The 15811-nt window shown below is 34.5% G+C and overlaps 1 protein-coding gene across 6 annotated transcripts in view; it reads left to right on the forward strand.

Moving 5' to 3' along the window:
• The window catches only part of LOC148107847 (uncharacterized), a 638616-nt gene that overhangs the window by 432201 nt on the left and 190604 nt on the right, over window positions 1–15811 (forward strand). For 4 of the 6 annotated variants that reach the window (XM_087855367.1, XM_087855363.1, XM_087855364.1 and 1 more), the window contains one exon: window positions 9121–12366. The exons of the other annotated variants lie outside the window; for them this stretch is intronic. Coding sequence is in view for 3 of the 4 variants with exons in the window: in XM_087855363.1 (XP_087711489.1) it covers window positions 9121–9232 (112 nt within the window). In the remaining variant the exon portion in view is untranslated. Of the gene's footprint in view, window positions 1–9120; window positions 12367–15811 lie in introns of those variants that run through there. 6 annotated transcript variants of the gene reach the window in all.

Consider the following 15811-nt stretch of genomic DNA (forward strand, 5'->3'; position numbering starts at 1 on the left):
ATACGCAAGTAATGAATCATGGAACTTTACATCAAAAACTAGGGATGTACTGTATGGTGACTAACATAATAAAAAAAATAAAAATTAAAAAAAAGGAAATATATGGCCTGACCTTTCTAATGCAAATTTTTTAGACTTGAATACTATCATTAAAAAAAAAAAACTTGTTTCTATCTTGAGGCAAAGCTGGTATCTCATTTTCAAAAAGGAAAGTTATTTTTTAACTAGTGCTTTAGGTTTCTTTAGAATGGGTGATGTGAAAGTCATAGCAAAGCCGTTCGATTCGAAACAGTTAAAGGTGGGACAAAGGCTCTGATTTTCCACAGAAGTGTCCCTTACTGTAGAAAGAGGCACGGCCAGTCCATTTGGGATGATGTTAGGTGGCGGCAGAGAGCAGTCAAACCTACCAAAAAGAAATGAAAAGAATTTTTACTTTTGAAAGTTGGTGGACATTTTCTTTTTATTTTGTATCAGAAATATGTATATTCACAATCTGAAAGTAATGATTCAGATTTTCTTCTACTTTTGCTTTAAATTATTTAGACTCAAAAAGTATAATTAATTCAAAAGGAATGCAACTAGATAACCAGCTATCTTGAAATGTAGAAATAACGCAAAACACTCAGAAAATAGTAGAAAAATGTCTCCTGGAGATTTTAACCATTTCAAAGAACAAATAAGTTAAAATTCAATATTCTTTTTCATTTTGACAAAATTTTCTATCCCAGTAAATAAAAATCTCATATAACTGATAACAAACCTCAGTGGTACAGAGGTAGCCAAATTGTAGGGATACCACATTGTTTCTATGTGTATATTTCATTTGGTAATTTTAAGTGGACACATCCTGAGTAACTATATATGGCAGCCTTACCCATTGATAAAAGAAGATATAATTAGTGACATAGATGTGAGAGAAGATGTGGTTATTGACAATTTTAAGCATATGTTGCAGGTAGCACAAACATCTGTGGAACAGGTTAAGAATTATTCTTCTCGTTAGAGGGAAAATGTTTCAGGTTCAGCTTCTATATAATGTGCTCAAAGTAGCAAAGAAGTATAATATCAAAACAAAGTTTGCAAATCCCTAGGCTGTTGGTGGTGGTGTTTTAAATCCTATTACCTGCTACATACTATATACTTCATTTTATACAATTATTTATGGAAAAAAGAAACACATTCCTAATCCTGTAATCATAATTCTAAGCCTGAATTATTCTTGGTGATGCAGTTTCTGTTGAAATGTTCTTTTTGTGACACTGTCACAGCAGGTAATTATCATGAACAGAAGACATCGATTGTCCTTCCATAGGGAAAAGAGCTTCTGCATCACCTGATCTAAGCTGCTGTTTGTGACATTTGAATAAATTACTAGTGTGCTTTTTGGGAAAAAAATCTATCTTTCCTAAAATGTAATTTTAAAAATCTCATTTAAGAAAAGCTCAGAATGGTTACATATTTTTTTTTAGATGTACTGACTTAATTGAGTAGGATCATTCTCTGATAATTCTGCACTGAATAATACTCATACTAATATCCTGATCATCCTCAAACAATAACCATTGTCATGGTAACTACTTATCTTGGGAAAACAAACTGTGCAAATGAGTTTCTTCCATAGCTTTAATTATGCAAATAGAAAATTGAAGGAGTACATTTTAAGGAGTCAGTTTCCTATTTAAGTATTGACTGAAGTAAGTGACTCAAGCAGTTCTCTGTATCTGACTGTAGATATGTTGAAGATGTTAACATGATTACGTCTGTCTGGATTTGTGTTGACGTTCAATACAGGAAACAATTTAAATTTATGCTTGATATTTTACTTTAAAGCACAGTAATGGAGTCCAGTTCGGTTCTTTCAATCAATTGTTCTGATTGCTATTTTCTGTATTTAGTGCATGTGAATTAGTAAGGGACCACTATAAAGTGACCGGCTGTTTTTTTCACTTCTAATACAATCAGTTTGATAGTTGGACAGGAAAAGTTAGGGCTATTGTTACAGATTTATTTATTCATTTGGTTTATAATTACAAAGCACCTGGAATCTGTAGTGGGTACTGCTAAGGGTACTCAAGCAAAAACTAAGATGTATTCTACCTTAGAACTCTGACTCAGTTAGGAGACATAAGATAAAATACAAGGCAGTATGGGCTATGTGTCACTGGTATGAATGTTTATGCTATCATGCTATCAGTGTGAGGTCTTACAGATTGGACAAAAGGTTCAGAGTGGAGAGAAGTGGGAAATTAAGAAAGAAAAGACATGTTAGGAAGCCAGTGATAGACGCATGAAAAGGTATTATGACTCGCCATGAATGACTGAAATAATTATGAATAAATACAAATCAATGCACAGGATTTTTTTTCCCTTCTTCAAATGGAAATTTTTTTAGAGTGGTTCAGAAAATCAGAAAACCAGAGAAAATAAGATATTACTAAAGAGATAAAATGAGAGATCATGGCCAGAAATTCAAGTAATTTTGTCATAATCCTGTTTGGAATTCTGAGCACCTAAGAGTAATATGGCTGATACACAGACACACACTCATGACACATGATGAAAAGAATGACACAAAGATGGCATTGTTAAGGAAGTGATTTATAGTCTGCTTGATCAGATGGGTGATAAGTTCAAGGCTTTTCTAATAAGGATTGCAAAGACAGCATCACACAAGTGAGGGATAGTAGGAATGAAGGACTTAAGCATATGTTGTATGTATCATTCTACTAAAAAAGGATTTGATAAATGCTTAATTTCTGAAAAATAATAGGAACATTGAGAAAATAGCTGTTTGGGGGTAATTGTGACAACCAAGGACAAAATAAATAGAAATGTAGATGTGATGCAGCCCTTAGAAAAAAGTTGTGTTATTTTGGAGAAACATGTAGCAAAGAAGAAACTATTTAATCATTGCAGAAGATATTATCATCTTCCTAAAAATACACTGTGGAAATATAAAGTATAAAAGCATAAGTATGCTCTGATGAGAGGAATCACAAAAAGGGAATGGGTTCAGCTGTATTTAGAAGTTTGATAAAATTGTCTTATTAACGTAAGTATACAGTCTAATGAAAAGGGAAATTAGATCTTTTAAAAAGTATATAACCCAGGGGCGCCTGGGTGGCACAGCGGTTAAGCGTCTGCCTTCGGCTCAGGGTGTGATCCCCGCGTTATGGGATCGAGCCCCACATCAGGCTCCTCTGCTATGAGTCTGCTTCTTCCTCTCCCACTCCCCCTGCTTGTGTTCCCTCTCTCGCTGGCTGTCTCTATCTCTGTCTAATAAATAAATGAAATCTTTTTTAAAAAAAAGTATATAACCCAAAGTTGGAAGGAGTCAAATATAACTTTAAAATATGGGAGGGGCTTGAATAAAAAGTATCTAGATGGCAAAAGGCAGAAGAATTTGACATTTTTATTAGTATGATACAAATAAGGTATTTTGAACTCATGTTTTAACTGAGAAGAGGAGCAAACATAGGTTGGGTGTATTGCTTGTGGGAAGATGGAATAGTACTGAAAAATGGGAAAAAGCAGAACACAACAGTTCTTACTCTATCACTGAAATAATAATAAAACCAAATGAGCAGAAAATATTTCATTAAGGACTGAATGAAACTTAAGATGAGGGGATATTAAGATAACATCAAGTACATTGATGTACTATTCTAGGACCAGGGGCTTGTAAGAACCAGTTGAAGACATAGAGGAAGCTTGTTGGTAATTCCTGAAAGAATTATGGAGAAGAGAAGTGTTACGGAAAGTTAGGAATAAGAAAATGTTCTTATGTTGACATATAGGACATGCACTTTTTAAATTTTCTGTAAGGTTGATGCTGTTTCCTGTTGATATTTTCCTTCAATTTATTATTGTGTGATTGGTATACTTTAGGAAAGATGACCGTGATCACTATACATTTACATTGGGAAAGACTGCAGTTGCAAGAAAGCATAGAGAGGTGTGGTTCCTAACCCTGGTTAATGCCTGCTGAACATCTTCCCGCCTCAAATTCAACACATCAAAAATTGAACTCTTGAACCTGTTGCTCTCTATCTTATTAATGGCACTGGCCATCTACCTAATCAATGAGGCTACAAAGCAGAATGGCATTAGTTATCCTTTCTCCTCCATTTTCATCATTCTTTCATCCTAGCATTAAGATTTCCCAATTTCATATCACAAACATTTCTCGTATCATTTTCTTCCATCCTTCTTTAACCCTACTGCTCTCATAATCACTCCTTTGAATACTGCTGAAGTTTCCAGGTTTTTTTTTTTGTTGTTGTTGTTGTTGTTTTTGTTTTGTTTTGTTTTTTTGCCTCTCAAAGATATTATCTCTCTGGCTGCCAAAGGAATCAATCAGCCTAATACAAAAATCCGTCCTCATCTTCCTCTTGAATATCATCCTTCAAGGGGCCTTCATTGCTTCAAGGACAAATTCTAACTCCTTAATGTGACACCAGTGTTCTCCATCTTGCAACCATTGCTTAAGTCTCTGGATTCAACTTTCACTACTTTCTGACATACTTTATGACATATATATATATATATATATATATATATATATATATATATATATGTATGTATGTTTGTATTTATATATATATATGTTTGTATTTAAATTCCATATATATATATATATATTTGTATTTAAATTCCAGCTAATATGTAGTGTATAATATAGTGATTGAACACTTCCATACATCACCCAGTGCTCATCACAAGTACACTCTTTAATCCCCATCACCTGTGTCACCCATCCCCTCCTACCATCCACCTCCCCTCTGGTAACCATCAGGTTGTTTTCTACAGTTAAAAATCTGGTTCTTAGTTTGCCTCTCTCTTTTTTTCCCCCTTTGCTCTCTGTTTTGTTTCTTAAATTCTACATATAAGTGAAATCACATGGTATTTGTTTTTCTCTGACTGACTTATTTTGCTTAGCATAATACTATTAGCTCCATCCATGTTGCAAATGGCAAGATTCATTCTTTTTTATAGTTGGGTGTGTGCGTATGTGTGTGTATATATACACACACATACACACACAATGGAATATTTCTTATTTTCCTTATCCACTGATCAGTCCATAGACACTTGGGCTGTTTCCGTAATTTAGCTATTGTAGATAATGCTGCTATAAACATTGGGGTGCATGTATGCCCTTGAATTAGTATTTTGTATACATTGGGTAGACATCTAGTGCTTTTGCTGGATCTTATGGTAATTCCATTTTTTTTTTAAGATTTTATTTATTTATTTGACAGAGAGAGACAGCAAGAGAGGGGACACAAGCAAGGGGAGTGTGAGAGGGAGAAGTAGGCTTCCAGCCGAACAGGGAGCCTGATGCGGGGCTTGATCCCAGGACCCTGAGATCATGACCTGAGCTGAAGGCAGAGGCTTAACAGCTGAGCCACCCAGGCACCCCAGGGTAATTCTATTTTTAAATTTTTGAGGAACCTCCATGCTGTTTTCAGAGTTGCTGCACAAGTTAGTATTCTCACCAACAGTGTAAGAGGGTTCTCCTTTCTCCACATCCTTACCAACACATGTTGTTTCTTGTGTTGTTGATTTTTAGCCATTCTGACTGGTGTGAGGGGATATCTCATTGTAGTTTTTATTTACCTTTTCCTGATGATAAGTAATGTTGATTATCTTTTCACGTATTTTTGGCCATTTGTATGTCTTCTTTGGAAAAATATCTATTCGTGTCTTTTTTAACTGAATTATTTGTTTTTTTAGGTGTTGAGTTCTGTAAGTTCTTTATATATTTTGGATACTAACACTTTATCAGATATGTTACTGGCAAATCTCTTCTCCCATTCCATAGGTTGCCTTTGGTTTTGTTGATTCCTTCACTATGCAGACACTTTTTATTTTGATGTGGTCCCAATAGTTTATTTTACATTTTGTTTCCCTTGCCTCAGGATATATATCTAGGAAGAAGTTGCTATGGCTAATGTCAAAGAAGTTACTGCCTGTGTTCTCTTTTAGGATTTTTATAATTTCAGGTCTCACATTTAGGTCTTTCATCCATGTTGAATTTACTTCTGTGTATGATGGAACAAAGTAATTCTTTTGTGTGTTGCTGTCCAGTTTTCCCAATACCATTTGTAGAAGAGACTGCCAGTTTTTCCACTGAATATTCTTTCTTGCCTTGTTGAAGATCACTTGACCACATAGTTGTGGGTCCATTTCTGGGTTTTCTGTTCATTGATCTTTGTGTCTCTTTTTGTGCCAGTATCCTACCGTTTTGATCACTACAGCTTCGTGGTATAACTTGATGCCTGGGATTGCGATTTCTCCTGCTTTGTTTTTGTTTTTTCTTTTTCAAGGTTGCTTTGGCTATTTGGGATCTTTTGTGGTTTCATACAAATTTTAGGATTGTTTGTTCCAGCTCTGTGAAAAATGCCTTTGGTGTTTTGATAGGGATTGCATTAAATGTGTAGATTGCTTTGGGTAGTAGAGACATTTTAACAGTATTTGTTCTTCCAATGAACACGGAATGTCTTTCCATTACTTTATGTCATCTTCAATTTCTTTCATCAGTGTTTTGCAGTTTTCAGAGTACAGGTCTTTCACCTCTTTGACTAGGTTTATTCTAGGTATCTTATGGTTTTTGGTGCAATTGTAAATGGGAGTGATTCTTTAATTTTTCTTTCTTCTGCTCATTACTGGTATACATAAATACAACAGATTTCCTTATGTTCATTTTGTATCCTGTGACCTTACTGGAATCATGTATTAGTTCTAGCAGTTTTTTGGTGGAGTCTTTTGGGTTTTCTATATATAGTATCATGTCATCTGTAAATAGGGAAACTTTTATTTCTTCCTTGCTGATTCGGATGCTTTTATTTCTTTTTGTTTTCTGACTGCTGTGGCTTGGACTTCCAGTACTAGGTTGAATAAAATTGGTAAGAGTGGACATCCATGTCTTGTTCCTGACTGTAGAGGAAAAGCTCTGTTGAGTATGATGTTGGCTGTGGGTTTTTCATATATGGTCTTTATTTAGGTTGAGGTATGTTCTCTCTCAACTTACTTTGTTGAGGGCTTTTATCATGAATGGATGTTGTACTTTGTCAAGTGTTTTTTCTGTATCTATTGAAATGATCATAGGTTTCTTATCCTTTCTCTTATTGATGTGATGTATGATGTTGATTGATTTGTGAATATTGAACCACCCTTTCATCCCAGGAATAAATCCCACTCAATCATGATGAATTTTTTAAAAATACATTGTTGAATTTGGTTTGCTAGTATTTTATCGAGGATTTTTGCATCTATGTTCTTCAGGGATATTGTCTTGAATTTTCTTTTTTTGTAGTGTCATTGTCTGGTTTTGGTATCAGGATAATGCTGACTTCATAGAATGAATTTGGAAGTTTTTCTCCCCTTTCTATCTTTTGAAACAGCTTGAAACAAATAGTTTAATATTTTGTAGAATTCTGTGAAGCTTTCTGGTCCTGACTTTTATTTGTTGAGGGTTTTTTAATTACTGATTTAATTTCTTTGCTGGTTATCAGTCTGTTCAAGTTTTCTATTTCTTCCTGTTTTATTTTGGTAATTTCCACATTTCTATGAATTTATCCGTTCTTCTATATTGCCCAATTGGTTGGCATATAGTGTTTCATAATATTCTCTTATAATTGTTTGTATTTCTGTGGTATTGGTTGTTATGTCTCCTCTCTCATTTGTGATTTTATTTATTTGGATCCTTTCTCTTTTTGATAAGTCTGACTAGGGGTTTATCAATTTTATTAATTTTTTCAAAGAACCAGCTTCTGGTTTCATTGTTCTACTATTTTCTTAGTTTCTGTGTCATGTATTTCTGCTCTAATCTTCATGATGTCCTTCCTTCCACTGGCTTTAAGTTTTGTTGTTCTTTTTCTGTTTCCTTTAGGTGGAAGGTTTGGTTGTTTACCTGAGATTTTTTCTTTTTGTGGTAGGCCTGTATTGCTATATACTTCCCTTTTAGGACCACTTAGGTCCAAGGTTTTGGACCATTGTGCTTTCATTTTCATTTGCCTCTATGTATTTTTAAAATGCCTTCTTTGATCTCCTTGTTGACCCATTCATTGTTTAGTAGCATGTTATTTAAGCCCCATGTATTTTTGGTCTTTCCAAATTTTTTCTTGCGGTTGACTTCCAGTTTTATAGTGTTGTCCAAAAAACTGCACGGTGTGGCTTAAATCTCTTTGTATTTGCTGAAGCCTGTTTTGTGACCTAACATGTGATCTACTCTGGAGAATGTTCCATGTGTACTTGAAAAGAATGTGTATTCTGCTGTTTTAGGAGATAATATTTGAATATATCTGTTAGGTCCATCTGGTCCAATGTGCCATTCAAAGCTCTTGTTTCCTTGTTTATTTTCTGCTTAGATGATCTGTCCATTGATGTAAGTGGGGTATTAAAGTCCCCTACTATTATTGTATTATTACCAATTAGTTCCTCTATGTTTGTTATTTATCATTTTATATATTTAGGTTCTCCCATGTTGGGTCTCTGACTTATATTTATATTCCAGAAATGTACACCTACTTATATTTCTTTGCATATAGATGAGAGAAATTTGTGTCTTGCACTTAAAGTATATTGGACTAGACTAGTTTTTGGACTTTAGAGTTAAAGGGTCTGATTTCAAACTCTGGCTCTACTGGTCATATGATAATCTCCACTTACTTATGAGATCTCAGCTTCCTCATCTGTAAACTAAGAATAGTAATATGTTTCCTCCATGTGATCTGCAGGCTAAATGATCTTCTTCGCTTAGTCTATAGATTAAATGTTAATATCTTCCATAAACATCTTCACAGATACACCCAAAAATAATGTTTTACCAGCTTTCTGGGCATCCTGAGCCAAGTCAGGTTCACACAAAAAATTAACCATCACAGCATTTTTCTCCTAACTCTAGGCTGGTTTATATTTCTTCTGTGCTCTGATAATACCGGACACATTACTGCCGCATTTTAACTTTTGCTATAGACATGTTTCTCCTCAATGTTTATATACTGAAGAAATAATTCCCAGTGTATTGGTGTTTAGAGATGAAGTCTTTGGGAGGAAATTGTTTCAGATGAGGTCATGAGGGCAGAGCCCCCATGATGAATTTTGTGCTCTTACCAGAAGAAGAAACCAGAGCCGTTTCTTTCCCCCATGTGAAGATGCAGCAAGAAGACAATCATCTGAAAACCAGGAGGAAGCCCTTCTCCAGATACTGAATTTGCCAACACCTTAATCTTGAACTTTCCAACCTCAAAAATGGAAAAATAAAGGTTTGTTGTTTGAGGTACGCAGTCTATAATGTTTTGCCATAGCTTTAGAACCAAATAACACTGTTATAATTTTTTTCTTTACACATCTACATCCCCACTTAACTACAAATTTAAAAGTTGTACCTATTCATATATTTAGCCTTTATACATGGTGCATTGCCTAGAACTAACTTTTCTAGGATACTATCCCTTTTTACAAATGAGAAAATTCAAATTTAAGAAAGGCTAAGCTAAACTGTTCATGATCTCACAGGTAGGCAGTGGAAAGTTTGACACGTAATGTTTATTTTCACATATTCAAAGTCTATGAATGGGGGTCGTCTTTTCTATGGTACTTCTTAGCATACAAGCAAGGATTTTTTTTATAGTAATATTTCTAGGAAATTATTGGGGCTTCTTTAGAAAGCCTCCAAGAAAAAAATGGAAGACCAATAACAATCAAATGTTTCGATTTTAGTAGCCTCCTGACAAGGTAGTTAAAACAATATAGAAAACTGTGAGTTTAAATTTAGCAAATTATTTATCCTAAATTAAACAGATGTTAGCAAAGTAGGAAAAAATTCTATGTATTACAGATTTTAAATTGATAAACTTTGACCCGAGGTGCTTCCAGAGGTGTTAGATATACAGGTAAACTTCATATTTAAACACCAGAAATATTTTTTTCTCCCAAAATATCAACTCTTATCTAATAAATCTTAAGGAGAAAAACATGCTTGAGGTATTAATTAAAGTAAAAATAAAATAAAAACCTCTGCCCATAATACACAGGTACTATTTCATCGTTATCAACATTTCCAGAGAAGTAGCATTGAAAATTAGATTTTAACAGGAATAAGCCCCGAAATAAGAAAATTCTCATTCTGAAGTCACTTACAGAAAAATGAAATCAGGAGCTCTCGTTGAGTCTTGTATTTGGTGGGGGTTTATGCACTTAAGTATATTTTCCAATATAATATTACTTTCAATATCCAATGATGAATGTCTAATTACTTACTTATAAATTTTGTCAAAGTCATGTAAGCTGCTCAAACACCAGGAAAGATCCTAGTGCTTTGCTACACAAAGTATGACGTATAGAACAGCAGGAATGGGATTCTCTAGGAGCTTGTTAAAAATGCAAACTCTTAGACCAGACCCCAGATACACTGAATCTGCATTTTAACACGATCCCAGGGTGGCTGAAAACATTAGAGAGTGAGGGGCACTGTTCTGGAGCACCTGACTTGGTTATGGCTTCAATTTTCCTTCCCTACTGTCTAGAATTTTCTATTTTCTATAGTATCTCCCCACCATTGGCAGATTTCTCTACCTGGTTTTTAAATGAGTTCTTTGGCAAGAATATGCAATTATTTTCAGTTATAATTAAATATGGGTGGGCTCTCGGCATATTGCATGAAAGGTACATAGATTTTTAGCATTCTGTTATTCACAGATTCACTCTCCTCAAATGCCTGCTTTGAGATCAGAGCTGGGGATATGTACACAACATGCCAACATAAACTGAAAGGTGAAAAAAATCTAACATCTATTTTCTTTGATATGGTGCACGATATTCAACAGTATTACAGACTGCTTTTGTCTTCAACCCTCTGGAGTTAGAATAAGACCAAATGTCCGGAGGAATCAGGTCACTGCTCTGGCAAGAAATAAGATCTGGAGGATGACTCAGAACTCAGCAGAATGTGGTCCATCTCACTTTAATCTCTTTGCAGCTTTAAGCTGGCTATGCCATCTGTATCAGTCAAATGTTACTGTGTAACAAACACAACAAATATAATTTATTAGTTCCTGACTCAGTGAGTAAACAATTTGGACTGGGCTTGGTTGAGCTATTCTATTTATTTTGCCTGGGTTCTCTCAATCCACTGCAATTAGCTTGTGAATCATATGAGTTGATCCTGGATGGCATTATCCATGTCTGACTATTGGCTGGGGTGAATATGCTACATGCATTTATCAGGCTAACTCAACCTTTTTCACATGGCAACTGGGTTCCAAAAACAATCCCAGTATACAAGCACTTTTCAAGATTTGCTTGCATCATGCCTGCTAATGTTTCTCTATCTAAAGCAAGCCACGATGCCAAGTCTAGATTAAAGGAGTAAAGATAAAGATTTTCTTACTTGATAAGAGATACTGTAAAATGCTGTGGCCATTTTTTCCCTGAGTTTACCACATCATCTCTCTATTCCAAAATAATGAATATGTTTTAACTGTACCTCTTTCTATTTAAGCTCATTTCTGTTCTCAGAAGAGAACCCCATGTTGATGAAACTGTTATAGGACTGAGATAGCCATAAGAGCTCTAAGTCCATAGAGTATCATGAAGAACAGGTGTCATGACTTTAAGCTGGATCAGGAAAAGGCATTTCGTTATTTACTCTGAAAGTCCACTTCCCTGCTTTTACTCTGGGAAATCTGCATTTCTGAGTGGAATTCTATTTTGTTTTGTTTATTTCACTTCTGTTGCTTCAATAAAATCTGCACCTGTTTGTTCTGGCATTGAGAGCAGCTGTCTGCTCTGCAGCAATATTTCCCACCTGGGTAGCTGAGCCATCTCTCAGTGGCAGACACCTTTGTCAGCGTTGGTGGGAAATGAGCATCTTGGCTAATTTGGGTGCTTCCCTTTGGACTTGGTGAAACAGGACAGAATAGGAAGTGTTTGACTTCCAAATTCATACTGTGAGAAGTTTCCTAAGATACACAGTGGGTGAGAACAGAGTCAAAGAGGAAGTGGGTGGTGCATGATATGAAGAAGAATCAATAATTGATGTGACTTATGAGGTAGACAGAAGAAAATATACCAAGAGACTTTGTGTCACAGTAACCATGTAAACAAAATTTTTGTAGTTGATATGATGGAAAGTACTTGATAATACATGAATGAATTAAAATTTTTCAGATTGGTGCTGCATACCTTACATATTGGTAGGCCCTATTACATGATGAATATATGGGGATTATAATTGGGATTGTTTTTGAGATTTATCCATGTTATTGCATGTATCAGTAGTTTGTCCTTTGTTATTGCTGAGTATATTCTGTTGTATGAATATCCCACAATTTGTGTTTCTATTTACTGACATTTGAGCTCTCTCTCATTCTTAACGATTATGAATAAAATTGCTATGAATAATTTTTTATGAATTGTTTGTAAATTTTAATTTCTCTTAAGTATCTAAGAATAAAATATAGGCTATATAAGAAATGTATAACTAACTTCACAAGAAACTGCCATACTATTTTCCAAAGTGATTGTACAATTTTTCACCTAAGTCTTTTTTTCTGTATCATAAATTAAACTTGGCATCACTAGTCTTTTTAATTCTAGTTATTCTAGTAAGTATGAATTCATATCTCAGAGTAGTTTTTTTTTCTTCTGTTTGTGGTATATTTATTTATGACAGTTTTATATCAATTACATGTATTTTTTAAAATTTTAATTCTAATATAGTTAACAATGTTATATTGAAACTAATATGAATAATGTAGTGATTCAGTAGTTCTCTGCATTACTCAGTGCTCGTTGTGGTAATTGTACTCTTAATCCCCTTCACCTACTTCACCCATTCCCCACCCCACCTCCTCTCTGGTAACCATCAGTTTGTTCTTTATAGTTAAGAGTCTGTTTTTTGGTAGGTCTCTTTTTTTGTTTCATTTTAAAATTCCACATATAAGTGAAATCATATGGTATTTGTCTTTCAAAGAGGAAATCAAAATACATGGAGACAAATGAAAATAAAAACACAATGGTCCAAAATGTTTGGGATGAAGCAAAAGCTATTCTAAGAAGTTTATAGCAATACAAGCCTACCTCAGGAAGAAAGAAAAAATGTCAAACAACTTAACTCTATACTTAAAGGAGCTAGAAAAAGAAGAACAAACAAAATCCCAAACCAGTAGAAGAAAGAAAATAATAAAGATTAGAGCAGAAACAAAATAGAAGCTAAAAACAAAACAATAGAACACATCAATAAAACCAGGAGCTGGTTCTTTGAAAATATCAACAAAATTGATAAATGTTTAGCCAGACTCATCAACAGGAAAAAAAAAAAAAGAGGATTCAAACAAAATCAGAAATGAAAGAGGAGAAATAACAACTGAAACCACAAAAATACAAAGGATTATAAGAGATTATGAAAAATCATATGCCAACAAATTGGATAACATAGACGAAATGGATAAACTCCTGTAAATATAACCTCCTGAAACTGAATCAGGAAGAAATAGAAAATTTGAACAGACCAATTCCCAACAATGAAATTGAATCAGTAGTCAAAAAACTCCCAACAAACAAAAGGCCAAGACCAGACATCTTTACAGGTGAACTCTACCAAATATTTGAAGGGTTAAGACCTACTCTTCTCAGGTGTATCGGTGGCTCAGTGGGTTAATTGACTACCTTTGGCTCAGGTCATGATCCCTGGGTCCTGGGATTGAGGCCCACATCAGGCTCCCCCTGCTCAGCAGGGAGTATGCTTCTTCCTTTACCTCTGCCTGCCACTCCCACTGCTTGTGCTCTCTCTCTTTCTGTCAAATAAAATCTTAAAAAAACAAAACAAAAAAACCTATTCTTCTCAAACCAGTCTAAAAAACAGAAGAGGAGGAAAAGCTTCCAAATTCATTCTATGAGGCCAGCATTCCCCTGATACTAAAACCAGATAAAGACTCCACTAAAAAAGAGAACTCCAGGCCAATATCTCTAAATACAGGGGCAAAAATTCTCAACAAAGTATTAGCAAACTGAATTCAGAAATACATTTTAAAAAAATAAATCATTCACCATAATCAAGTAGGATTTATTCCTGGAATGCAAGGTTGGTACTTTATTTGCAAATCAATCAATGTGATAAATCATATCAGCAAGAGAAAGATAGAAACCACATGATTATTTCCATAGATGCAGAAAAAGCATTTGACAAAGTACAGCATCTATTCATGATCTCTCATAGATTTAATTAAAACTACTATGCATTAGTGTGGTCATTAACTATTTTAAGCTTCTTTTCATGTAACCAATGGTCATTTTATATCTTCCTTCAAATAATTTGTTAATTTTTTATTGAGTTGTCTGTCTTCATTTTATTAAGTTGTAAGGGTCTTTATTTGCATACAGTTGCTTTACCATTTATATGTAAGTATGTATCTATATATTGTCAACCTTAAAATAGCCACTTAGTTTAACAAAATGAGTTTGTTTGATGATAGAGGAATTGCAATTCAGGACATGCAAACTATGGCAAATGATAGACAAATCTGGAGCACAAGAGTGGAGTGTTCTTTTACTGAGGAAAAGAAGAAGTTAGGAGAGTTCAGGGTTGTGGTGACTTCCCATTGGCTGAGTTGTAGCAGTTCTTATTGGTTGGCGTGTTACTGAGCAAGGACAAAATCTTCCTTTTGCTGGGGTAGTAATGTATGCTTGACAAGTGGTACATGAGTGAGAAATCTGCCTACAGGATTAGTGTTTCATTTTCTTTTGGTAAATACCCACCAGTGGAATTACTGAATCGCATAGTAATTCTATTTTAAATTTTTTGAGTAACCCCCATACTGTTTTCCAGAGTGGCTGCACCAATTTGCATTTCCACCAACAGTGCAAAAGGTTCCCCTTTCTCCACATCCTTGCCAACACCTGTTGTTTCATGTGTTGTTGGTTTTAGACATTCTGACAGGTGTGAGGTGGTATCTCATTGTAGTTTTGATTTGCATTTCCCTGATGATAAGTGATATTGAGCATCTTTTCATGTGTCTGTTGGCCATCTGTATCTCTTCTTTGGAAAAATGTCTATTCAGGGCCTCTGACCATATTTTAATTGTGTTGTTTTTGTTTTCTATGGGGTTTTTTTTGGTGTTGAGTCGTAGAAGTTCTTTGGATATTAACCCTATATCAGATATATCATTTGCAAATATCTTCCTCCATTCAGTAGGTTGCTTTTTTGTTTTATTGTTTCCTTCACTGTGCAAAATCTTTTTTATTTTGGTATAGTTCCATAGTTTAATTTTGTTTTTGTTTCTATTGACTAGAAAGACCTACCTAGAAAAATGTTTTTATGGTCAATGTCAAAGAAATCACTGCCTAAGTTTTCTTCCAGGGGTTTTATGGTTTTAGGCTTCATATTTAGGTCTTTAATCTGTATTGAATTTATTCTTATGTCTGATATAAGAAAGTTGTCCAGTTTTATTCTTTTTTCATGTCCGGGTTTCTCAGCACCATTTATTGAAGAGAATATCTTTTTCCTATTGTATATTTTTGCCTTCTTTAATTGACCATGTAGGCATGGGTTTATTTTTGGGGTCTCTATTGTGTTCTATTGAACTATGTGTCTATTTTTGTGCCGGTACTATACTGTTTTGATTATTACTTTGTAGTGTATCTTGAAAGATAGGTTTGTGGTATTTCCAGCTTTTTTTTTTCTCAAGATTGTTTTGGCTATTCAGGGTTTTCGTGGTTCCATACAAATTTTAGGATTATTCTGGTTCTGTGAAAAATGCTGCTAGTATTTTGATAGGGATTGCATTAAATCTGTAGATTGTCTTAG

This window comes from Ursus americanus, chromosome 24 (assembly GCF_024610735.1).
Source record: "Ursus americanus isolate L20-20 chromosome 24, mUrsAme1.1.p, whole genome shotgun sequence".
Lineage (NCBI taxonomy): Eukaryota > Metazoa > Chordata > Mammalia > Carnivora > Ursidae > Ursus > Ursus americanus.